We start from the raw sequence: 27629 nt of genomic DNA on the forward strand, positions 1-27629 counted from the left end.
AAGCCACAACAATGTATTCTCCTTGTGAAGAGTTTGTCCTATCTCAGGCAGGAAGATCCCATTTTCATTGGGTGCTATCAGTTTAGCTTAATCAGGTGCTGCAGTTTAAAACACTTCCGATTGCATTTGGTATGTGTATTAATCAAGCACATGCTGACTTAAAATCTTCTGAAAACTGTTCAACTCTGAGCTTGGATATACGGCTTGAGAAATATATGAATTAGATAAGGAAGCTGGAAATGACTTCTAACCTGTGACGCTATGATAGTTGTGCAGCTCATCTGAGAGATGCTGTTTCTGTGTCATTTTTGAGATTCCTAATAATAATAATAATAATTAATTTTTTATTTGTATCCCGCCCTCCCCAGCTGAGGCTGGGCTCAGAGCAGCTAACATCATAAAAACACAATATGCATAAAAACAGACATCAGTTAATTAAAATACATCTTAAAATTAATTCAGACAAGTTAAAATCTGGGCAGGTGGCAATCATCAGGTTGGAATTGAGAGTGGTTAGTTTCTGGCTGTAGTTTAGAATTAAACTGTAAGCTTGGTCCAGTGCTGCATTTGTTTATTGTAAATAATACAGCATGACAGCTTTATATTTTTAATCACTGTATGGCAACGGTTACCTCATAGTCACTTAGAGTGCTGGGTGGTGAAGTGAATTTTGCTGTGTGTTGAGTAACTTGTGTTTGCGAGCATCTCCTGGGCATAGTAAAATTATCCTTGCCACCTAGGAGGACACCACAGATCACAGGATTTCAGCATTGGTAGTCACCCCAAAATGAATTTATAAGTTTGCTTCTGAATTTAATCAGAGATTCTGTGTTTCAAAATGTCTTGCCTCTAATGTCTTTCCATATTTGTAGGTTGCATTTTTGATTCTGGTCTATTTTATTTCTGATTAACAGCCCATATAGATTAGTGCAGCCGATGGGGTCCCTTCAGATGTTGCTGGTCTGTAGCTCTCATTATCCCTGACAATTAGCTACCCTGTCTGGGGCTGATGAGGGCTGGAGTCCAACAATATCTGGAGGATACTGTGTTGGCTACCCTGGCACTAGTGTCATCCTGGTGCAGCAATTGCACAAACTTATTTATTTGGTGCTCTGCATAAGTTCTATTGGGAGGGAGACAGTGATGACAAGGGATCTGTTTAGCTTTATACTGCATGCTTGTGAAAACTACGTCAGAAGCAGCATTTCTGCTCTCTCACTTCTTCAGTTTCTATGAATGTCTTGTCTTTGTGACGTGATTGGTGTGGATCTTGTTCTACCAGGGAAACGGTTTAGCGAAGACCTATCATGTGTTTAATTTGTATAACAACTATGTGAGTGAAAGGTTACAGAAATTTATTTAAGTCTGCAACACTATGTACCCTTGGGAACAAGACTCATTTGAACTCAGTGTGGCTTATGTCGATGAGTAAACATGCATAGACCTTCTCAGAATTAAGCATTTGTCCAGCCAAATGGATTTCCTTTGACAGAGTGCTCTGTTTTTGTCAGGAACGTACAATTGAGCGCCTGAAGGAGCAGCGCGACAGAGATGAGCGAGAAAAACAGGAGGAGATTGACAACTATAAAAAAGATGTTAAAGACCTGAAAGAGAAAGTCAGCGCCTTGCAAGGAGATCTTTCTGAGAAAGAGGTTAACCAATATATATTATAGGCATATAACGTAAAGAATCTTCGTGTTAAGAAGCGTAGTTTTCTTGATTCTCTCAGCAATTTTATCCACTAAAAACTGAAATGTACAACACAGACATTCAAATGAATATGCATGGAAAATCAGATGAAGTTTAATATTGCTGATACCTAGAATGTGTTTGTTGATATTGATGAAAACTGCAATTTACGGCTTATTTTCAACATTTGACATTATCTTATTGCCTGGATTGATCACTAGACATAGACATCAATGGATACTAAAACATTGAAAAATTTAATGTAACTGGGATTGAGCATAAGTGTGCCCGTCAGCAGAAAAGGGAAATTGGGGTATTGGGAAACAGAACAGAGGGGGAAAACCTGACACAGGTGATTGATGAGTGCAAATGCTCAGTGGGGGCACATTTGCAATCATTGCCATGCTGACTGACTGCTGCTGGGGTATGTGTGTGTGTACATGCTGGAATTTTGAAGAGAAACACTTCGCACTATAACATTTTGTTGCAGGACCCTACTTATCATTGACACTTGAATGCTGCTTCTGGTCTTCCCATGCTGATACTTATAAATCCAAAATCGAAAACCAAGCATGAGGGAGATACATTTCCAACTTGGGTTAACTCAGAGATATGTACAAGTGTGTGTGTATGTGTGTATATAGATATGCAGATAAATAGATAGATAGATAGAAAGATAGATAGATAGATATGCATGCAGATAAATATATAAATATAAATATAAATATACACATCCAAAAGAGACCCATCTAGTGGCATGGAACACTGAGAATTTGGGGTGGTGGTGAATAATTGGGGAAAACTGACAGCTGAATAGGAGGGGGAATAGAATAGAGCAGTTGAAACAGGAGAACAGAGCTACAAACCAATGATTGGGAGTGATGGGAGGGCCACAGGTTTCCTATCCCTGGACTACAGCAGTCTAGGAAGTGACTGTGGGCTACAATTGCACTTTTATTCAATTGAGAGAGAGAGAAAAAGTCAGATTTTATGAGTGGGGGAACAGTGAAGCTGAATTTGGGTGGGGGATGAGAGGGGAATGTTGTGATAAGTGAGTGAACAAAGCACAGCTATTCCATAGTAAATGGATGGTGTGAAAGTAGTCTTTCTGTTTTATGCCCATAGACATTAATGGCAAAATTTAATAATGAAATGTAACTGGGATTGGGCATTGTCCCTTTCCCCATCCCCCAAAATAATAACCCAAATGGAGGGGAGGGATGAAAGCAAGCCAGTGATTTCTGCACATGCTCAGTGGGCACAGAATGCTAACTGACTGTAGGGGAGGAGGAATGGAATAGTAATTGCCGGACTCCTGAACAGAAGCACTGAAAAGGGGAAAGGGTGGAAGGGCTGAAGAGTCTTATTCCACCTTAAAGGGTGGAATAAGAGTCCAGTTCAACAGATCATAATGTGCTTTTACACTTGGCATATGGATTAAATAAAAAAATAATGCAGTCAGCTGGAAATGAAATCTTGTTATGTAAAATGGAAATGGAAAAAATAAACTCTGGCAATTGTGTTAAAAAAATCAATATCTATACTTCATTGGTTTCTAAGGGCCCAAGACTCCTTGTTGTTTTTGATTCAGCATAGCTATCCCTTTTGGGACTGAGTGACAATGTGAAGTTAGTACCTGATTGTTTTTCTTCAAATAAGACATAATTTCATCTAACACATTTAGAAGTACTCCCATTGAAAAAAAGAGGTTTTCATATATGATGCTTATAAGCCTCTAAAGAAATGTATTGATCCAGAGCAGAAAACAAAATGTAATTGATATATAGACTGGGAACAAAATATTGGTGCTAGAGCTGAAAAGTATAGTTTTGTTCTTCATGCTGCTGCATGTGTTACCTTTGTTGTAGACTTCATTACTGGATTTGAAGGAGCATGCATCATCTTTAGCATCATCAGGACTGAAGAAAGACTCTAGGTTAAAGACATTAGAAATTGCCTTGGAACAGAAAAAGGAAGAATGCCTGAAACTAGACTCTCAGCTGAAAAAGGTAAACACTAGAAACCTTTATCCTTTCAAATGGAAATTGCTGGTCTTACCCTTCTTTTTTATCATTCCCTGCAAATTTTAGATAATAAATTATTACTTTGGGATCAACAAAGCATTGTCGTTCAAAAAGAGTGTGTAGGATGATTGCATTAGTGATTGAGGTTCATTTCAAGCCACTTTTGCACACAGCAAGAAAGTGACAATAGAGAATACATGTGTGACTCATGTCCTTTTTCCATGTTTTTGGGCATAGTATGACATAGCTCACACATTTTCCCTTGATGAGATGAAGAGAGATGCCAGTTCTCTCACACATCATATCCAGAAGTTTGTATCTTCCTCTCCCTGTTTCCTTGTATCATGCAAAGCAATACAGAAAGTAAATAGACTGATAAATTCTGTCAGCAAAATTCTAATAACTAACTAGGAAAACTTTAGTTATTTGAATGGATGCAAAGGCATTTATAACAGAGCTAGTTCATAAAGTGTTGAGATGGGGAGGGGCTAAAATTCTACTGCAAAAGAGCATCTTAACAGGCATCAAAGTAATAAAACAGTTAAACTTCCTAAACTAAGGAGATGAGAGTTGTGGAATAAGGGAATGCATTCACATTGTAATTAAGTTAGGAGAAAAGCAGTTGAAATAACCATTAATTGGAGAAGAAGCATAGTGGAAGAGTAATCTTAATTAATAGAAAATATTTAATATTCATTTTTGCAGCTACTCACTGTGGAGATGCTTTTAAATATTTGTTTTCCGTTCCACAAGTCTTGGAATAAGTTTCATCTGAGATTTGTCTTCAGTTCTTAGTCCTGTTGTAAATCCTGTTTAGTTTTTTTAGTTTTTGAAGCATTTCCCATGCCTGGGCCTATTCCAGTTGCTTTAACAAAAAGAGATGCAAATAACCTGCTGGAGCTCTTCATGTAAATACTCCTGGTCTGAAATGCAAACCTTTCCCCCGCTTTTGGCTACATTAAATAATTAATTACCATCAGAGAGGAACGGAGATCAGCCTGATTCTTTCCACCTGCCAGAGTCTTCCAGCAACTAAGTCTGCCTCACTTCCCACCAACCAGTAGAATGCCATTTTAAACGCCAGGGCACAGTGATTGTGAGAAGGAAAGAGACTGATTTGGCTCTGCCGATGGATCAAAAACTTTGACTGTGCCCAGCCAGTATATCTCAAATCTTTATGCACTAGCCATTTGGAGAGCGTTTGAGGTAAGATAGATTTCAGCCATTTGCTGGAATTGTCTTGGAGCCATTAGCAATAGTGATTGAGTTTCTCTTGGCCTGCTGTGATTCCCACAAAGTAAGCCACAAAGCATTCAGATGAAATTGTCAAGACAAGAATCTAAACTTCTGGAGATACTCAAACAAAAGCAAATGAAGCTGGCAGCAGTTATGGAAAGAAGAAACTCTCTAAAAAGGAGAAGCACCAGCAGATAAACTATGAAGAGTTTCAACATATCATCTTACAGTAGAATTGTGGGTGGTTGTAGTTGTTTTTTGCATTACATTGTAAGCTTTCACATGGGGGGGGGGGACAGATTTATAAAGCTTGCATGTTGGGGATAAATTTCTAGCCTGGTCTTCTCACTCACTAACTTTGTGCAGTCAGCATTCAGAGCTACTGATCATGTGTGTTACCTTTCATTGACAGATTAGCGGTTACATTTTATATTTATAGTGCAGAGAATATGTACTCAGTGCTAGATAGAGCACATGCAAGACTTCCTAGATTCAATCCTTAGTATTCCCAGGTTTGGCTGCAATCCTGGAAAGCTACTTTCAGTCATTGTAGACTGAGATACATGGACCAATAACCTCGCTCAAGATGTTACAACTTTCTGCGTTCAATGTCATTGTAGGAAGATTCATGTTCCAGTATCACATTTGAAGTATGTCATGAGAGTGTTGCTCCCAGTATATAGCTGCACTAGGTTTGCCTGGTCAATGAACCCTGTTGCTCTGTACATTAAACATTAATATGTGTATATGTTCTAAATACAGCTGTTGCAACATTGAAATATTCATACATTCAGATACTGAGTAGATCCATCAAGTTATCTTTTACAGCATTTTTGAGGTATAGTACACTTGCATATTTAGGTTGCTGAACTTATTCAGCAGAGCTGGTATTTTTAAATTGAGTGGGGGGGGGGACAAGCCCATCAGGAAGTGAAACCTTTCATCCTATATTTATTTAAATGTTCAATAAAATCATAGCTCGGTGCTGCCTTAGTCAGCTTAAGGCTTTTTTCTCTAAGGAGCTTTCCAGCTGTTAATTGGTTTAAGTATGTAATGTATTGTACAGCCAATGGTTATCCAGACTTCTGCTCACTACCCAAAAGAGACATATCCAAAGACTGAAGCAGAAAAATCCATTAAAGGGAAAATAAAGACTGGATTTGGTTAAAATCTCTACTTCAGATTAAATCCTAAATCTACAATCAGCTCCTTTTCTCCTACAATGAATGTCTCTACATCGTTCTGTAGATTGTTTGTGTTACATTTTTCTCTCTTTCTTGCACTGTTCCTTTCCCCAATTCTTCCCCTCTTTTCCTGTCTTTCTCCTTAGCATCCTGAAGTCTTATTGAGTCACCCATCCAAGCCAGTAAGTGTTATGACAAACTGGAAGGCCATAGCCAACCCCATTTGATTGTGCCGTTTCTGCATGTGTAGTCTCTTGTGTCTTTGTATTCCGTTCGCAGGAGACAGTGAAAAATTTCAAGGCTGTCATGCCTAGGTCAGACAATGGATGTGGACTTTCCTTGTTGCTTTGTTTTAGTTTTTTTATTTAATCAGCTTATAGTTCTGCTACCTTTCTGCTTCTCTGCTTAGTTGCTTTTCTAATCTGTATTTCTCAGATCCTATTTTTTATATGTCAAGTATAGCAGTGCTGTAACAAATTTGAAGGTGGTAGACTCTACTTCATTGAAGGTTTTTAAACAGAGGATCTGTCAGGGATTCTTCAGCTGTGATTCCTGCATTGCAGGGTATTGGAATAGATGACCTTTGGGGTCCTTTCCAACCCTACAATTCTATGTGTCTATGAAATCCAAAATCCTTGGGAGTGTATATTGCAGATCAGGAAACGTAACATGAGGATGCTGGCATGCTTAATGAGCAGAGTTAAAGAAGCTATCAGAGGCAAGAAGAGTTCCTTCAAGAATTGGAAACCTTGCCCTAATGAAGAGAACAAAGGAACACAAACTTTGGCAAAATAAATGTGGGCAGACAGTAAGGGATGCTAAAAAATAATTTGCACAGCACAATGCTAAAAAGACTAAGATCATCAACAACAAGTTCTTTCAATATATTGGTAGCAGGAAACCATCTAGGGAGGAAGTTGGACTCTTGGATGTGTGCTAAAGGAGGGTAAGGAGATTGCTGAGAAGCTGAATTAATTATTTTTACCTGTCCTCACAGGGTAAGATATAGGGCAGATCCCAGTGCCTGAACTAACTTTTACAGGAAGGGAGTCTGAGGAACTGAGGCAGATAGTGGTGATAAGAGATTAAGTTCTAGACTTAATATACAAAAAGAAAACTGACACACTACTGGGTCTGGAGGGCAACCACCTGAGAATTCAACTCAAATGTGAGAATGGTAATCCTATAACAAAAATATGTTGTGCCTCAGACCAGCCTTCTCCATACCTGAGGACTGGAAAGTTGCCAATGCGACACTAGTTTTTAAAAAGGAATTCAAGGAGGATCCTGGAAATTACAGAACAATAGGTTTAACTTTTTTGATAGGAAAACATGTGGAAAATATTGTTAAAGATAAAATAACTAAGCATATAGAAGAACAAGCCTTGCTGAAGTGTAGGCAGCATGGTTTCTGCAAGGGCAAGTCTGGTTTCATAAACCTACCTTTAAGAGTGTCAGTAAGCATATAGATAGAGGTGATCCAGTTGACATAATGTACTTGGACTTTCAAAAAGCATTCAACAAGGTAACTGAACCAAGGCTTCTATGTAAATGTAACAGTCATGGAATACAATGAGAGGTCCTGTTGTGGATCAGGAACTGGTTAAGTAACAGAATAAAAGAGAGTAGGAATAAATGGACAGTTCTCTGAATGGAGTGATGTAGAAAGTGGAGCCCAGAAGAATCATCACTGAGACTTTAGGGGTGAACAGTGAGGTGGCCAAGCTTGTTGACAATACTGAATTGTTCAGTTGTTAAAACAAAAAGAGATTGTGAAGAGCTCCTGAAGGACCTCTCCAAATTGAGTGGGCAGTAAAATGGCAAATGCAGTTCACTGTAAACAATAGTAGAGTGGTGTATGCCAGGGTGAAAGAAAATCTTAATTTTATATATATGCTCATGGCGTCTAAACTGACAGTAACTGACCAAGAATGTGACCTTTGGATCCTCGTGGATAACTCTTAAGTAGATGTTGACTCAGTGTGTGACAGCTGTGAGAACGGCAAAGGGGGAAGTAGGGGAAGGCACAAGTGGGCAAGTTGATATTAATTTCCATTGAGAGCAAAATTTATACATTAAAAAGGATAAGAGAAGAGAAACTCTGGTGTAGATAAAAACAATACATTGAATTTTAGATTATGGAAAGAAAATCACCCACATTTAGTTTATATTTCCCTTTTAATAGTAATAAGTAATTTGCAACAGATGTGAACAGACTTCAGGCTAGTGAAATCTACTTTGGGTTTTTTTAAATGTACAGCTTCACAGCCCTCCAGATAAATTCCATAGCCACTGTCCCCCACCCCAAGAGAAGTCAATAAATGCATGAGCTAGTAGCAAAATATATGGGTTCGCATTTGTGATCAGTGATGAACGTAACTTGGTGACCTTGGGCCAGTCACTGCCAGGGCCTAGCCTCCCCAAGACATGTCCAAAGATAGACCTGTCCTCTAATGCCTGAAGCTTGCAACACTGGCAAGTGCCACTTCCAACTTTTTCCTGCTGTGAAAAAGTATCAAAACTCTGCTCTCCTCCCACTATCCTGCTCCACTGCATCATTTCTTAGGATCATTGGGAAGTGACAGATTGGGACAGGAGGCCTTCCTGGATTTTTTATTTTATTTTATCAGGTAGGTCTTGAGTAACAGCAAAGGGTCTGGGGCTCAGTGGAGTGAGTTGCCTGACTGAGGTGTAGATTGCACATAGAGAGAAATGTTGATTAACAATAAGAAGGCAAGAAGTGGGAAAGGATGCCTTGTCCCTCCCCATTAAGCCTGTGCATTTGAGATGATTCTTGGAATGTGCCCTGGTAAAGTTCCTGGCAAGAACCTCTCAGTCATTGGCACTAGATAGAGAAGCAATAAGGTAAGAGATTCCAGGGTTAGCATGTTCTTCACAAGCTGACTGGTCAGAGTTGGATACAAGATGGTGGACTAGATGGAGCTTTGGTTTGATATAACAGGACTCTTGTGTCGTGTCTTGGGAACAGAATGTTTTCTGTTACAAATGTGAATATGGATACAAAGAATAACTCTTGGGATACTTTTTTGTGCAGGCTCATGAAGCAACATTGGAGGCTAGGGCCAGTCCAGAGATGAGTGACCGATTTCAGCAGTTGGAAAGAGATGTGGCTCGCTACCGGGAAGAATCCAGTAAGGCTCAAGCTGAACTGGACCGTCTGCTAGAAATCCTGAAAGAGATGGAGAATGAGAAGAATGATAAAGACAAGAAGATAGCAGAACTAGAAAGGTGAGAAGGGTATGGGAGAGAAGCCCGTTATCAGGTTTTCAACTTGTTGCCATTCAAAATACGGCATTGGGGGAGTTTCTAAAAGTTAGTTAAGGGTTTTTGCTTTCCACCCCCCTGCCTATTTCAAAAGGTATGCTGATGTTTCTGGGATCTCTTTTAAATAGTAGGAGCAAAAGTGCAATTGTAGGAAACGATGGTAGCTCAGTGAAGCTGGCTTTCATTTCATGTACTGTGCATGCATACTTGAACCTGACAAATTTATATGATTTACTATAGTACAAGTACCACAGATAATACTAAGCATTTTTAATATGCAACTTGATGGGAGGACTAATTCTGCCTATATGAGAACATGTTCTGCAGCCATATGAAATTAAACAGGAGAATGCCACTTAGTAGCTTTGAAACAGGATTTCCACTTCTTATATTATTATTACATATTTATTTTCACCTCTCCTTTTTCCCTGACAAAGACTCAAGGCGTCTTACAGCTAAAAATGCTCTTCTTGGTAATGCTTTCTTAGTAATGTGGTTTCCCCAAGCCCATCTTTTTCTGTGGAGAGAAATTAGGTAGGACTTAATATCCCCACTAGATTTAAACAGCGAGCAGTTGGGTCACTGGAGAAGTCATGGGAACAACACCTTAGATGGAAAATGGAACAAAACTATTAGCCATTTATTAGGCTTTTAAAATTTCTCCTGAACTGCAGTCGTAAACTCTTAGTCCGTTTTAAAACAGTGACATATAATTATTATTTACAGTTTGACCAACAGTTGCCTTGAAAGGTATAATATGGAGGTTCATTTCTTGGCGGTGCATTAACTTTTCCTCTTTTGCCGGAATGGGTTTCCTTAACATTATTTCATATGGATTCAACTGCATTCTGTCAAGTGCCAGGAAAATCACATAGATTAAGACCACCACCTGAGTAGAATTTTCCTTGGTGAATATATTAATTCTTGAAACGCAGTAGCTGCTTGGCGTTCCCTCATTGCCCAAAATTTGTTCATCTGACTTAATATTTCAATGTTGAGTTAGATGTTGAATGTGTTTAATAGTTATGGGCGGCATTTGTATAAAGAAATCTACTCAGAACTCCAGAAAATATAATTAAGAGAATTTATTGTAGGGAGAATTTGCACATCTGTAAATACTTGGTGTTACTGCTCCACATTTTTATCTTCTTTGCTATGCAGAATCTATTCAAAGGTGCCAAAACAATATTATCAATTCATTAGGAACACACAGATAATTAACTTGCATGAAGCCTCTCAGTTGGATTACCAGTTCAAGTTTGTTACCTTGGATGGTATCTATTCCTGTTTCATTGAAACAGTAGAGAGCTTTGAAAATCAATATTCATTATTTTTCAATGAAACTTTGAACATTTCCATGAATGGTGTTCTGTTGGCCACAAGGGAAAAATATGTCATTTCCTTTATTTTTTAATTCCAAAATGTCTGTTAGGACAGTTGAAATAGAATTGCAGAAGTTTTACATAATATTCTTGAAATTTAATTTGTCATTCTTATATAGATATCTCCCAAATTTAACTTTATCCACCAGTATTTGATTTTGGTCCAGTTTTGCATTTCTCTGTATCCTACCAATATGCATGTTTGGATGTTCCTTCAACCTTAAAATCTGTGCAGAATTCTCTACTGTTGAAAATATTGTTACCTTCCTTATCATAGAGGTTTAAAACCTTGGAATAATCTTTTGAGTTTTTCCTGTCATCTTTTTACATTTAAAATGTTTCTAAGTCCCACCATCTTTCTTTTCAACTTCTTCCAAGGTCAGTCATTATGGAGAGCTTTGTTAGTCTTCTCTCAGAATTTCTGCTGTACTATAATTGTAAATGGATTGTTCATTTTTCTGAGTGTAACATAAAGTCTTGAAGGATGAATTCTCAATAGAGTTTATTACTCTCCAGTTGAAACTGAAGATAATATAGTTCTATTTCAAATTGGAGGAAACTTGTACAGTATTGGAGATCTTCCTTTGTTACCACATTCTTCCAATCTGTAAGAGATAACAAGAAAAATCACTTTTTTAAAGCATAGTTGATTATTCTAAAACATATGTTTTTAATTTGTACAGGAGACACCACTAGATTAACTAACTGGCTGAGACACACCACATTTTTAGCATTAGCTTCCCTTGCAGCTTGTAATTTTTGTATATTTTTCGCCCTATAGGACGCACTTTTTCCCCTCCAGAAATGAAGGGGAAATGTGTATGCGTCCTATGGGGCGAATGCAGGCTTTCGCTGAAGCCTGGAGAGCGAGAGGGGTCGGTGCGCACCGACCCCTCTCGCTCTCCAGGCTTCGCGCGGCTCTCCGCAAGCCATGGGAGCCCGCCCGCTTTTTCCCCTCCAAAAATGAAGGGGAAATGTGTGTGCGTCCTATGGGGCGAATGCAGGCTTTGCGCACCGACCCCTCTCGCTCTCCAGGCTTCACGCAGCTCTCCGCAAGCCATGGGAGCCCGCGCCGGGCTCCTGCGGCTTGCGGAGAGTTGCCTGCATGCTGAAGCCTGGGCGCGCTGAGCTCAGCGCGCCCAGACTTCGCGCGGCTCTCCACAAGGCACGAGAGCCCGGCGCTGGGCTCCTGCGGCTTGCGGAGAGTTGCCTGTTCTGGGGGATGGGGTCGGGGGAAGCTCGGGCTTCCCCAGCCCCGTGCCTGGGGGAGAAATAATTTTTCCCCCTTTATTTCCCCTCCAAAAAAACTAGGCGCGCCTTATGGGACGGTGCGTCCTATAGGGTGAAAAATACGGTATACACCTAGTACCTTATCATAGGGAAGTTGGCTGATAAAAATAGCTTTTCAAGCTGGAACCAGACTAGCGACTGCCTCTATATCAGGGTGCCACTCCATAAATGAGAGAAAAAGAAGAAATGAGTTGATGATGTTATCAATGAGTTCTTCCATAGCTGCTTCCTAGAAATAAAAGAAAATACAGTATATGGCAAAAGAGTGGTGGAAGCACTACATTGAAAGAGTGATGAGAGACCTACATTGGCTCCCAGTACACTTCCGGGCACAACTGAAGGTGACTTCGGAAACTACAACTAATACAGAATGCAGCAGCTAGACTGGTGACTGGGAGCGGCTGCCAAGACCACGTAACACCGGTCTTGAAAGACCACTGGCTCCCAGTATGTTTCTGAGCACAATTGCAAGTGTTGGTGCTGACCTTTAAAACCCTAAACGGCCTCGGCCCAGTATACCTGAAGGAGCGTCTCCACCCCCAACATTCTGCCTGGACACTGAGGTCCAGCGCCGAGGGCCTTCTGGTGGTTCCCTCCCTGCGAGAAGTGAAGTTACAGGGAACCAGGCAGAGGGCCTTCTCGGTAGTGGCGCCTGCCCTGTGGAACACCCTCTCATCAGATGTCAAAGAAATAAACAACTATCAGACTTTTAGAAGACATCTGAAGGCAGCCCTGTTTAAGGAAGCTTTTAATTTTTGATGAATCATAGTATTTTAATATTCTGTTGGAAGCCACCCAGAGTGGCTGGGGAAGCCCAGCCATATGGGCGGGGTATAAATAATAAAAGTTGATTATTTATTATTTATTATTTATCATTTATCATTTATTGTTATACACCACATCGTGCAATGCACTCAATATTGAGGGAGCCTGGCCCCCTCCTTAAGAACTTCAGGGCCCCCAAAGTGCCTGCAATCCTGCAAGTGTTCCACTATGTTCAATGGGGCTACTCCCTGTTCAATGTGTTTAGGATTGCATCATCAGAGGCTGGTTCTTAGCTCTTTTTGAACAGGTGAAAACACTTCAATAGATTAAGTTGAAAATCAAATGAAGAACGCACCCAATTTGTGAATGGCTTTGTTTTTACGCAGTTCTGTTCACGTATCAAATGTCTGGCTCTCTAGTTCCTTTTACTAATTACTTGCTCTATTTATGTATTGTCATCCCACAGTCATCTAATGTTTCATTGATGTTTCTTTTGTGTTCTCCCTCTCTGTCTTTCCTGGTTCCCTTGGGTTGTTTTGTGCCTGTGGTTTTTTGGCCATGCCTTTTCTCAGAAGGCACGCTTCGCACAGAATATGCTCCCCCTACCAGGTGTCTGTCTCTCCACCCCAGCCTGTAGGGGGTTTTGTATGGGACTTTTTAGGAAAGTGAGTTTCTTACAAGGCTATTGTTTCTTGCTGGCGGAATGCTGCTTTCTGCTAACTGGCTGCAATTTCTGCTGGGGTTTGCTGTAGTCAGTGTGTGTATGTCTGCCAATGTGTCACATTAATTGGATTTATGCAACATTTTTAGACCCTGGAATACAACTTAGAGCACTAGTTCTGCTGGTATCATATTATCAGCATTTTTGAATGACTTGTGTTTTGACCTCCTCTTCTTTTGGTGGTTGTATTTCTGTGAATTCCCGCACTATAACTCCATTACTTTCAGACCATTTCAGTTTCAAGCTGTGTGGCTCAGTTGTGCTTTCAAACCTATATAAAACCTGTTTTGTGTGTTTTTAAATTAGAATGAGAAAACTGAAACTGAAACTGAAACATCTTGCTTATTTATTTAAATATTTATTTAATTTGTCTTTGAAGGCACACTGCCCCCATAATATGGTTTACAGCTCCATTTATATATATTTTTTCTAGTACAGCACAATCCGACTGAACAGGAACTAAAATAAAAAATATATTTTGTAGGGTTTTATTCTAATTAAAAGAAAAGCACATAGTTGTGATAATACCCTGTGTCTCTTCATGGGGTATGGGGTCACCACTGAGCGAGCCCTGTTAACCCAACAGCTCTTGCTGGCAGCTCAGAGAACAGGGCCTTTGATACTGATCCCTGCACAAATGCAGGCACATAAACCTGTATGAGCGTACTTTTCATTCTCTTCAGGGTGCCCATCATTCACCTTTCCTTAATAAGCTGTTTATAACTAGTTGCGGGCCAGGGGGCAAGTGAAGCCATGAGGGGTGGAGGGTGAACAGGCAGTTAAGATATAAAATAAGACACAAGGCACCAGTGCTGGGATCAGATAAGGCCACAACTTTATTGATTACAGATTTATGCAGGTTTGGGCATAGGCATTGTGTATGTATCTTGTAATCCACCAGCCTGCCTGCTGGTTTATGGATAAGAAGTAGGGTTTGGCCACTGTTGCGGGTCACCTATTCACATGCTTCATATCCAGAGACCCTCCGTCCCCCGATCACTAGTAAGGATACTAAGGCCTTTCTGCCCCTTTTGGGTATTTGGACAGGAAGCACCCCCCAGGCTCCCTTGGGGGATACCCAAACTCCTGCCCAACTGGTCTAAGAATCCAACCCTCATCCGCCACTTGAGATGGACCCAATACTGACTCTCCCCATGTAACTGTGACAAACTGCAATTGCAGCTCCAGTGATGTTCTGTTCAGGGAATCCAGTGAAGACTGCTTGTCTTAAGCACACTGACTTAAATAGCCAGGGAGGGGACTGGAGGGAAGACTTTCCCAAAATAAACAGAATTTTAAAAATGCTAGTTTGAGGATTGTGTCATCTTTAAGCCATATGCTTAGCTCATATTGAAGTAGTGAAATGACCTGAAATTATTGAACTTTGCTCAAACTTTATTTAGAAATGCATCACTTCACCCTATGTACCATTTTCCTTCAATTTTGTAACACATTGTATCAAAGGTATACACTTAAAGTTTGGAGGCTGCTTCTCAATGTTGTAAGGAATGCGGGTAGCATGTGTGCTTGGAGAAAAACGTTGCTTGCAATAATGGTTGCATTATTTTGTAATTTGAGTTGCCTCATTCTAACTGATCTTGCTTGCTCAGGCCTGCTTTGTTTGGCAAAGTTGCTTGCTGTTTTGTATTTAAGTCAATTTCACTGATGTAGGTTTTTTAAAGGATGTTGTACATTTAAACAGAGTGTTTCCAAGCTGCTCTGCAATTCTAGGCATGTTCTAAATGTATAAAGCAACCAGCACGGTTTTTGGCTAGTTGATGAACTGCCAGGTCACAAGCTTCCAGTGCCTGCTATATTTTTGTTGCCCGGTATTAAATTGGTATCAATACAAAGTCTTGTAGAAAACAAACTAGGTAATGTTTATTTTTTCTCTCTGAGGTCTTTGACATTTAACTGAATAAAGCACATCTCATCAGTCATTTCTGGCCCTGTCCTTGATGTTGGCAAATGAAAAAAGGACATTTCTACAGTGGAAAAATAAATTTGGTCATAAATAATCTGAAGTAGACGTTTCATTGTCCTTTCCTGACTTCTATACTTTCCCTACCCCAATCCCTCTGAGATATTAGAGTAAATAGTAAGTAGCTGCAGTGTAATACTGACCCAAAATCAGTAGGTTCTAAGCTGCTAACTTTTTTTGAAACACAGCTGTTTTAAAATCTGTTTTCTTGTTGTAAATGTATCTAAAGATGACAACTTGCAGTTGAAAGTTAACTTTCAGAGCAGCAGGTAACTTTTTAGCTGAATTGACTGGCATCATTAGTGGTGGTCTGTCAAGTATCAGATCCACTATGTTTCTAATCACATTTCTTTTGAAGTGGCAGTCTTCAGTTTTTAGCAATTTGTATAGTTGGTATATTTAATCTATTGAAATGACTTTGAAACGAGGCAGTGCATCGATTTGAAAAAAATGTGCATTACACCCAAATCAACCTGATGGTTTTGGATATAACCTTTTTTAAGTAGCCTTAAACTGGCTTACAGTTATATGTAGCAGGAAGCTCTTGAGTAAAACTGAGCAAATAAGAATTTAACTTTTACTCAAGACATATTTTTGCTAGTAAGTCAAAATTCTGGTGGTCACTTCTGGATCCAAATATTTGTACTGCATTCCTAGAGTACGTTTAAGATAGAGCCAGTTCATAGGTTACCACGACTGTTTCTTGAACATTTATATGTTATTTAGTGATCTGTTTCTCACATGCATGATTGTCTTGGAGAGGAGGAACAGTATATTGTTCCTGATGAGGAAGAGCATGATCTGGGTTGAATGATTGTCCTAAATAGCCATAATTTTAGCTTGTAAAAACAACACAAAACTTTCTTTGCAACTTGCTAAATCAAGAAGATGAAGAATAATGCTTCTTTGATTTTGTCTGTCAGTCTCATATTTATCAGTGAAATTGACCATAGATAACTCTGAAAACAGGGTGTTATAATTAAAGCAAAAAAGGCAGTAATGAACTCCTGAGGCCCATGGCTATGCAGTAACCTCCAACAGGTAGTCTTTAGCATGCCTACCAGTCCATAGTGTTGGAGGGAACTGACTAGAAGTAGCGTGTTCATTATTGTTTTTTAGATTGCACCTCATTATATAGACTTAAAATATAGCTGACTTGACAGCAAGCTTGAAAATGTTCTTAGGTGTTTAAAGAGTTCATACAAAATGATAAGTAGTTCCTGGATTTTCTTAAAGTTTTATGAGCAGCACATGAAAGCTTGTGGTATATTGATTCGCTTAATTTTGGCCTTCTTGTTGAGATAAATTAAGATATTTTCTTGGAATAAATTTTAAATCTGAGAGGGAGGCAGCCTGAAGAAAGTTGTCTGATTTCCCAGAACTGTCATCTTGCTAACATCTATGTTCCATAAAATATTCTCTCAAGCGGTAGACAGTTGCTTTCCAGTTTGATCCATGCAAACTTTGGAGTTTTCTTTACACTATTGCTCCAAGAAAGGAAACAAAATAATCAAAAAGAAGGCATTTTCTGGAGCACTCCTTATGTGTTGAATGGTGTAATCTAATTGGGTGGTTTGAACCGCCCTGAGACCTTTGGGTATAGGGCAGCATAGAAATTAAATAAATAAAAAAATATAATTAATTCTTTTTGTTGCCGGGAAGTTTACCAGAATGGAGGATTTTGGTTGAAAAAGCCTTGCCTTTCTTTCTTGTCTTGCTTTCTGATGCTGTGCTGCTCCTTTGTCACTTTTCTTGATGTCTTAACTTTGGAGTGTATCCTCATTAACCTTTTCTCTAACTTTCTCTTTCACATTTCCTACCCTGGATTTGCTGCTTGGTTCAGCCTCACTTCAAGGTCAGTATATATTAATTTAAGGATTTTATTAGAGAGGTACATCTACAGCTGAGGTGGTGAAACACTGAAACTCAATTTTCTTCTCTAGAAGACGGGATCACTCTATATAGGAGAGCTGGACTACAGAGTAGTTTATAGCACAAAACTTGGATGTGCTGGCAGTAGTTACTGTTGTTTGTTCAGACATTAGCAAATTCTTATCAAAATGATGAGCAGGGGAGAGTGGGACAGTCAGCACATTGGCTGGCTTCCTCTAGTCCTGCGCTGAGTATCTGCATTGTGGCCTCTGTGTCACCTCATCCAAGTTCAGATTCTCCATCTTCTGCCTGGTGAGGGAGAGGCCAATGAGGCGTGAGTACATTGTATCAACAGTGGCTATGGGCCATCTTGAATCCGTACTGTCTGCGTGTTGCCGCATCTTTCAAGAATTCACTTGTTCTACACCTTATTGATTTATCTGTGTGCACGAGCAGACATTTTGACCTGACATTAAAACTTTAGTCAATTTTATCACTTTGAACCAGTACCTGAAAATAAGAGAGTCCTGAGTGGTACTTCTCTTTGTAATTGGAAAATCAGTTGAATTGAAAGGCCTACTATTAGAAGACCCAGGAGTTTTGGGCGTGCGTCTTAATCATTGTGTGTGTGTGTGTTTTATGACTTCGATGCGAAGATTTAAATCTGCCCTATACTTACGGGTTGTGGCTGTTTGCAAAATAATCTCATTGTATGAGAGTAATAAATTAGCTGATCAGTACACATATTTTTCAAATAAGGATTGTATGGGACATTGTTTTCAATGCTTATGCAAATATAGAGGGCTGCTTTGAGGGGGAAGTATACCATTTAGAGGCTAGTTTTGAACTTGTGGGTACTTGTTTTATGTATGTTTGAACACTTGCAAAATTTTGAGTATGCGGGATGTATTTCTAATTTAGGATATTATGGTGTGCTGTGCTGTTGTCAGAAAGAGCACTCTGTTTGTTATGCCAAAGTTACACATGTTTCTTTTTGGGAAGTTGCAAGAATAATCAAAAGGAAGTTATTAAAGTTCCAAAAATATTTGTATAACCAAACTTACAACAAAAGCCTGTGTTGAGCTATTGATCAGCATCCCCACTGGTAATAACTCCACTTACCCATATATAGAGGAGGATAAACTTGGGAAGCAAGAATAACAGTAACACTACCTGATTTCATCGCCTCTAGTGGGAGAAAAATTAAAAACACATTGTTACAGTAATTCATATCCTGAGTGTGCCATAGAACCCCAGAAAATTTAGCATGTGGCTTTATTAATGCCATATGGGGGAAGATGGTGAAACATGGAAGACAGGGCTGGCAAATCCCAGTGTTCTTCTAGCCAGGTATGTTTCCAGTCAGGTCTGAAATAGTTTGTAGCAAAAGACCATAAAGGATAATTAAAAAAAAAATCCAAGCAAAACAGTGCTTTAATTTCTAGTTGGGTAAGAAGCCAGCAGGAAAGAGATCTTATCGCATTTCACCAGCTAGACATGAGCTATACTGAACATATGTTCGCCCTAAAGGCATGTGCCAGAAGTTTGCAATGAAATGGCATAATTGTCAAGGAGTTTTATAAAAAAGGAAATGGTGTAAAGGCTCTAATTTAAAAAGTCATCTCTATTCTCCAGAGAAAAAATGTTCAGCTGGTTTTTCTAAGTACAAATAGTTGCAGTTTCTAACTCTGAAATGCATATAGCAGAATTAAAGTAACTTCTTATATCTTAAGGACAGCTACTGTACTGGCCTACTGATAATCAGCATTTGAAAGCCAAAGTCCTCTTAAATATTTTGATTTTTAGTTCATATTGCAGAAATGGTCTCAGTGTAACACTAATAAACTCACCATGCTGAGTTTATAATGAAATAATTGTCTTGTAGCTAACTGGCCAAGTAAGCAGTCTTGCACACATGTGCAAATGCACATATGCACAAATTTTTCACAAGGTTTGAATATTCTGGTTCTGTGCTATCCTCAAATTCAGCTGCTTCATAAGTCTTCTACCAGCTCTTAAAACTGAGTTGTAAGAAGTGGGTCATTAAATTGGAAATTGGCCCCAAATTTTCTGCACATTTTCCAGGAGGTATGGATCTTGCCATGACTGATTCCTCAACTCAAGCTAGTCAGGCACATGTCACCTAGCATACTAAACACTTGGAAAGTAATAATTCAAAATATTTCAGCAAAGTCTCTTTGATGTATGTATGTATGTACGTACGTATGTAGGTATGTAACTGCTCAAAAGCTCAGGGGCAAAAGAGCCTTCACAGTTCTCCCCTCCACCATATTGGTAACAAGACCAGTGAGTGTAGTATGACCTCTTTGTCATTCTGCCATTACATCAATATATCATCATACCCCACCATCCTATTATTTAGGGAGAAGACTTGGACAAATCAGATGGCCATGTTTATGAACTTCTTTGTGATGCCTGCATCCCATGGGTGGTAGTAAGCCTATTGAAATTAATGGACTGACCTTAGTCATGTTCATTAATTTCAGTGGGCTCACCCTGAGTGAATACTGTCCCATGTTTCTTTAGGAGAAGGGAAATGAGCCCTCATTCCTCCTCCCATCCAAAGACTTCCCCCTAAATGTCTGAAACAGGCCCCAGATTCACACTTGGAGGCATTTCCACAACTACATTTAAATATGGCAACTCTAAGAACATAGATATGTCAATTTGTTTCAGTACATGCCCATGTTGCCAACAGTTTATTAAAGTCTTCAAGTGCAAATCAATGATAAGATTATTGTATATACCCCATACCTTCTCTTATATATCCTCTATTTCCTCACTCTGCCTCAAACTATTTTTAAAATATGTAATGGTAGGGGTTGACTGAGCCCCCTCTGGAAATAATAACAAATTAAACATACAAGCAAGACCAAAAGCAGGGGTTGTGGATATATAGAGTACCATAACTGCGTTTCTCTTCAATCAGCTAATAGCATGATATTAATTGCCTTATATGTCTGTATTGGGTGGCCTTCCAAATATTGCATGAATCAGCCAGATATAGGACATACTTAGATGCATGCTTATGCAGTCTTCAAATTCCAGCCAAAAGGTTAGTAGCATAGGACAACCTCAAATTCCACCCCTATATCCCAAACATTTTAGAACACTCATCTTGGGACAATATGAATTTTATTTCTATCTTTCTAAACTTTCCAAGCAGTTCAGCAGTAGTTTAAAATGAAACAGTCAACTTACAAAGCTCACCCAAACACCATTACAAAGAGATGTTTAAGTCTTCTTCAAGTCATCATTAACCTGGCTTTTGACACTCGAGATGTATATTTGTAGGGCCCACCTTATTTTAAAAAGTTGTTTTAGACTGTTTTTAACATTGTGCAATATTGTATTTTAAGTTAATGTTGTGTTAAATGTTGTAACTCATTGTAACTTAGAGTGAAGAGTAGGTACTAAATTGTAATAATAATCAGCAGCATCAGTGAGGAACATTGTCGTATCTCCAGAGGAAGGATGTTCTGTACCTGGGGCAGTATCACAGAGAAGGCCCTATCCTGTGTCACTATGTATCAGGTTATGCACATCAACATACCCACAAAAAGGACCTTCCATACAGAACATAGGGTTCAACCAAGCAGCTATAAAAGTATTCAGCTCAAAGTCATTTATTGTTTTACATGCTAAAGTTAACACCTTAAATTAGACCAAACAGCAAATGGGCAACCATTGCAATTCTAGTCTAGCAGTGGCATCCTGCACTAGCTGCAGCTTCTAGACTGTCTTCAAGGGTAGCCACATACAATGCAATACAATAGTTTAATCTACAGTGCAGTAGTACAGTATATGGAGTAGATTTCACATTCTTTATGTGCCCAAATGAGTATAATATTTGTACTATTATTTTAAAATAATTTTCAGATATTGTAGGGTTCAGCACATGTATGCACATTCATTCTCTCCATGTGTTGTTGACTGCTCACAATGCTTTTGAAAGCGCCACATTGGAAATTATTTAGGGACGGGAGAGGTTGTTTTTTAGGGAAATTGATGGAGCACAGTGTTTTCATTTACCATTATGTAAAATGTTTAAATTACAATATATCGTCATGTTAACATATCCCAAAGTAAACAAATTATCCAGTGTGACATCATTAGAAAGATAATTGAGGTTATTATTCAAACTTAATTTACGTGCATCAGATTATTCCGGCAAATACAGCCTCCAGAGGGTGTTTTTTAAAAAAAGACTAATAACAAATGATTTATGTGCACCTATTAGTGACAAAGTAGACAGTCATTATATAGCTTATAGAGTCCCCCTACCCCACTATAAACCATGTATGTTTTATGGTTTACCAAAACTAAACCAAAATGAGTTCCAGTGAATAGCACTTATTTATTTCATTTTATTTATTTTCTCGCATTTCAATCTCACTTTCCTTCCATCATGGAATCCAAGTTGATGTATGTGTGGTTCCCAAGAGGTCACCACAAGTACTCTAACCCATCAGCAGAGAAATTGTATTGCTCTTTGTAGCACCACTTTGTAGTCTATCTCACTCAGGGCCACAAGTGCCTCTGTAGTTTTCTCTCCACTCAAGAAATGTGTAATGCAGCCACAAGTTCATACCTTTTACAAGGCATTATAAAAGTCTTCCAGGCTTACATGGGGTCAGCAAAGTATGTGACTGTAAGGGATTCATTGTCCCCCTCAGATGTTCTATGTTAGAGACTCCAGCAATGACTGGCCTACTGCCATTTGAACAGTGAAGAGGTGTGCTCTAGTGAACAAGGATTCAAACTGTGCGCAGGGGCACATATACAAACCGCTCTCCCAACACATCATGCCCCTCTCAGCCCTTGACTGCATAGTGAAGGTCTGTGGGAGACTTCTGCTTGCATTTTCTTGAGCATAGTCACACAGAGAAGTGTGAACAAACCCCACTGCAGACCCACACAACATGGGGGGGGGGCGGGAGAGGGAGAGCATATTGTGTAAATACCGTATGTTTGAGGTGCAGTTTGTGTGCACCTCCCTGTCCCCATCCATATTTGGAGGCTTTGCATGTTCAGGGAAATGCCAAAATAATTTTTTGCTTGATGAATTTCTCTTATTATAGGGAGAGACTGTTCTGCTCACCCTGCATACTGATTCACATATTTGTTAAGAGTGGAAATGCAGTCTTTTCCACACTGTTTAACACTGAAAAAACTGGGCTCTACTCTGTTGTGTTGCTTTGGTAGAAATTCAACCTAGCTTTCTTAATTGCTTTTGCTGGATTTAGGCCAACTCTTCCACAGGTTTTTGGTTGTGATTTCTCACTGTTTAATTGCTTAAAAAATTGTCCAGTAGCACCTTAGAGACCAACTAAGTTGTCCTGGGTATAGGCTTTCGTGTGCATGTACACTTCTTCAGATACACGAAGAAGTGTATCTGAAGAAATGTGCATGCACACAAAAGCTTATACCCAGAACAACTTAGTTGGTCTCTAAGGTGCTACTGGGCAATTTTTTAATTTATTTATTTTGATTGTGTCAGACCAACACGGCTACCTACCTGAATGTTTAATTGCTTATCGAGCCTGGAGATGGGTTGGAACCTTCACCTTCCAGGAAGAGGATTTTAGCCTTTCCTTCCTGCTTCTTGAAGTAGGAACTGACCCAATACTGAGTGACCTGCTCATAATTACAATAAAAATTACCAAGGGAATGATTTCCTTATATATTCCCCAGTGGTCCTTCAGTGCTTGATATGTTTTACTAGTATAGCTTTTTAATGTCCATATTTGATGTCCATTAATTTCAAAGAGTCTACTACTAACGCTTCTAAAAAAAAAATTCTAAATAATCCTTTAAAAATGAACCACATGTAGATGCAGTCTGTGTTTCTCAAATGGCTGGCCTCCCAAAGGAAGGAGTTTTTTTGGAAAGAATATGGAGGAAGGGACAGAAACAATTTGTCTAATTTTGGAAAAATAGTTAAGAATCAGGATTTTCCAAAGGATAGATTGTAACCCTTCTAGAATCATTAAAAGGGGAAGTGGGGACTTGCAAATCCCTGATTACTGTAGAGAGTAGGTGCTGGGGGGAAGGTATAGGATCTGATTAGGTAGCCCCCAGGAAACTTTTCAGATGACGATGTATAGACACATAAACTCTAGTAAGTTTAGAAGATGATATAATTTTGTGAAGTTTGCAAAATACTGAGATTGAAATAATGAGAAAATAAGTACTGGGTAGAGTGGCAAGAATTAATCTGCTTCTTGATCTTACCTACACCTTTGAACTCTCTTGAGACCTATTTTAATGGTTAGGTACAAAGTTGACTTCTCCTATCCACCCATCTCAGTTTTCAATTCTACTTCCCTTCCCCTTCCTCTATACTTATCTGTACATGGAATTTGTTTTTAAAACCTGGGTTTCCTGGTTTCAGGATATAAAATCCACCCACCCCTCTCTGAAAACCCATTTGGGGCTTCTTGCTGGCATACATACAACAGGCTAGTTATATTTTCATGACTTCTAGCAACAAGCACTGTTTTCATTGGCATTGGTTGCCTTGTCTTATAAATGCCATGGAAAAGTGAAGAGCAGTGTAAGAAAATGACGAGGACTTGTGGCAAGAAGCTCGCAAACAGAACTCCTAATGGACTGTTTGAACTTCGTTTTAACGTTCGTTTTAACAGTGCTACATTAATTCCTTTCAAAAGCATAATGATTTTTTTTAGCTGTTGAATTGTGTCTGAGGCATAAATGATGAGAGGAATTCATCTTCTCTTTAAATGACATCGCAGGATGGGTCTGCTTCTTATTTACTTTACAGGGGGGTTGCCTTTAAAAATGCCTGTTTTAATTTATTTTAACATAAATATTGTATTTATAAAAAGCATCCAATTAATGCTTCAGACACTGTTGCCTGTTCTTCCCAAAAGATACAGGAATGATTCCAAAATGCCATTTAGCCCTGGCACTAATGTTGAAAGGGACTGCACAGGTAGTTTTTATCAGCTGAAAAGAAGCTTCTTGTTCAGAGGGACAGAACTTTTGCAGGCCACTCAGCTGAGTTTGCTCCCCCACTGTTTCCCTGCTTCGCATGTTACCATAGAAATGGGCACTGTAGCAGTTAGGCGTAGCCGCATATGCCCTGAAATGTGAGGTGATGTGCACCTCACATGTGTTACCTGTGATCTTTACAACTATTCAAGAGTAAGTCTAATATGTGGAAAGGAATCTTTAAGCACATTTTATTTGTAGCAGTTAATTTACTATTACAATAAATTAGTGGTGTGGTGCATTAAAAAGTCTAAACTGGAAGATAATGCAAATAAAAATGTATTGCAAGTTAACATATATACACATTTTGTAAAGAAGTAAAACCATAGAACAGTGAACTATTGAAATAATAGTACAGTGGAACCTCGGGTTGCAGACGTGATCCGTGACAGAGGCACGTCCGCAACCTGCAGCGTTCACATTCTGAAGCGCCGCGTCTGCACCGGCGTGATTTGGTGTTTCTGCGCATGCGCGAGCAGTGAAACCCGGAAGTAAACCGTTCCGGTACTTCCAGGTTTCCCACAGTCCGCAATCCGAAAACACATAACCTGAAGCGTCCATAACATGGGGTATGACTGTACGAAACAATAGCTCTTATAACAATGAGTCAGAATTTGAGTCGTAACCTGCTCTCTAACCTCTAAAGGTGGCCATTCTCCCTGAGAGTGTGTGTTGCAAACTACTTAATCTAGATCATATATACTGAAATATAAACATTGGGATACATTGATTCTCTGGCCACATAGGAGTCTTTTTTAGGTGGAAAAAGAGTGTGATATAAATCTGACATTACACCTCCACTTTTCTTCCATAGATGGCATACTTGCAAAGAGAACGCTCCTCAGCCTCTTAAATGTCAAAAAGGCCTCTTAGGTTAACTGTTAGCAGAACAGATGGGATGCAGGCATGGCCTAATCTTCTTTGGGTCATCTACTGGAGCAAACAAGGTCAAAAGACTATCTAATCAAAGAGTATCCAAACGTCTAATATTCAACATAACTAAATAGTCATTCTTTGGCTAACAGTTTTAAAGCCTCTCTTATCTTAAAACAGCAGTTTGTTAAATTGCAGGCTACTGTTCTGTTTTGCTCATTCTTCATCTTGGGGGTGGGAGCCATTCAGAAAGCTTTTGCACGGTGGTTGAGCCACACAGTGCCTGAATGTAGCACATAAGAGGAGCCTCTTACATTCCTACACAAGAGACAGGATGTCAAGGCCACTAAACACAATTCCTGGGGCCTCCCACGTGGGAACAATAATATAAAAATAGATTCTGAATAACAATGCCAAGGTGAAACATCTTTGAGACACTGAGCATGTGCAAACCCCGCAACACTACCCACTACCAAGGAATTCTCCTTTGCCTTAACACTATGAATTCTGTGGGTTGAAGAATAGCTTGAGGCTCTGGAGACAACTTCTAAGTGTAAAACAGCACTAAAACATTTATTTCCATGCACCTTAAAAATTACAGCAGGGACTGAACTTGAAATGTACATCTGACCATGCTTATTTAGTGGTGGTATTATTATCATCAACAAAAAAAGATTTGCAGGCCACTTCATAATATAAAGGTAATCAAAGCGGTTTGCAGAATCAAAACAATAACAACATCCTTCAAAAAAAATGTAAACAATTTCTTCAGATATACAGTTGTTCCATAAACGACTGGGTCACTGCTGTGCGCAGAGTGGGCAAACAGTTCTCTTGTCTGGCTACCCCTCCACGCCAGAATACGCCTGGTCAGTTCAGGGTTTTGTATTCTGTGGCCATCATCGCCTTCCCTGCTATGGCCTTTTTAGGGGAAAATAGCAACTGCTGTCTGCTGCTGGATCAAGCCAGTGGCCCATCTAGCCCAGCATCCTGTTCTCACAGTGACCAACCAGATGCCCCTTTTGGGAAACCTGCAAGCAGGATCTGAGCACAGGAGCAGCCCTTTTCCTTCCTGCGGTTCCCAGCAACTGTCATTCAGAAGCATCACAGAGCAGAGCCATCCTGGCTGGTAGCCATTGGTAACAATCCCCTCCATGAATGTGTCTTGTCTTCTTATGAAGCCATGCGGATTGGTGCCCACACATTTTGTCTGGCCTGAGACATTTTTTCTGCCTGTGGCAACAGAGAATCCTAGAATTGCAGGACTGAAGGGACCCCAAGGGTCATCTAGCCCACATACCCCCCTGAAATTGAAGAAGGCAGCACACACATTCACTGGTTCCATGGACAGAGTCCAGCTGGAGGGGTGGCTGGGTTTTATTCTAGCTCCACCGACTCTGGGAGTTGATGTGATTTCAAAATTTGCAGAGAACAAAGTTAGGAAAAATGGGTTTTAAGTGCTTATTCTCACAATGTTAAGTAAATAAACCAGAAAATAACACTTGCAACTGTATCTTATTTTTCCTACTTTAATAATTTCAATGTGTGTGGGGGGGGTGTTGACAAAAAAAATCTGCACTGGGTACCACCTAACTTTGCTATGCCACTGGGTCAACAACTCTGGGAAACGGGGGGAGGGGGGAGGCCGGAGGGATCTTTGCACCAAGGTGCCGGATATGCTTAAGACGGCCCTGGAATTAACACCGTAGGCTTCATCTTAATATGTTCTCATCTTGTCTTTAAAAAAAGTCACCATAGTGCATATTCAGTTTTTGAACTCAAGCACAGCCTTGGGGCCAGTTCTAGAATGCCATTGTTTAATTTATTGTGTGCAGAAGTATTTCATTTCATAAGATTTTGTCGACTTTGGTCACTTAACTGAAAATGGGTTGCTGCAGTGAATAACTTGGCCAAATCTACGCCATTGCTGAAAATACAGAAGAATTGTTCTACCCTGCATTTCATAACTTCTGCTTTCAAATGTAGATTTGCACAAGCATTTGAATACTTGCTTTCCCCTTTACAGGCAAATTAAAGATCAGAATAAAAAGGTAGCAAATCTGAAGCATAAAGAACAAGTGGAGAAGAAAAAGAGTGCACAGATGCTAGAAGAAGCTAGACGGCGGGAAGACAATCTTAATGACAGTTCCCAGCAATTGCAGGTAACGTGAATCTGTATGTCTGACACAGGGCCATCTTCCTTGAGATTTCTGCCTCAGTTGCTTCCTCGCTTTCAGACTTATTCCTAATAAAGGAGTTGCTTTGTGATTAAAGGAGGAGCTTTACCCTCAC

General features: G+C 39.5%; 1 protein-coding gene across 25 annotated transcripts in view; it reads left to right on the forward strand.

Annotated features, from left to right (window-relative positions):
- Window positions 1-27629, forward strand: part of ERC1 (ELKS/RAB6-interacting/CAST family member 1) — a 161255-nt gene that overhangs the window by 48327 nt on the left and 85299 nt on the right. For 14 of the 25 annotated variants that reach the window (XR_014538671.1, XR_014538672.1, XM_083572258.1 and 11 more), the window contains 4 exons: window positions 1512-1652; window positions 3558-3698; window positions 9189-9382; window positions 27364-27499. Coding sequence is in view for 23 of the 25 variants with exons in the window: in XM_083572258.1 (XP_083428384.1) it covers window positions 1512-1652; window positions 3558-3698; window positions 9189-9382; window positions 27364-27499 (612 nt within the window). In the remaining 2 variants the exon portion in view is untranslated. Of the gene's footprint in view, window positions 1-1511; window positions 1653-3557; window positions 3699-6279; window positions 6316-9188; window positions 9383-27363; window positions 27500-27629 lie in introns of all 25 variants that reach the window. The other 11 variants (XM_083572250.1, XM_083572240.1, XM_083572255.1 and 8 more) reach the window with 1 other exon arrangement.

The sequence above is a fragment of the Podarcis filfolensis genome (assembly GCF_964270895.1).
Source record: "Podarcis filfolensis genome assembly, chromosome: 10".
NCBI lineage: Eukaryota > Metazoa > Chordata > Lepidosauria > Squamata > Lacertidae > Podarcis > Podarcis filfolensis.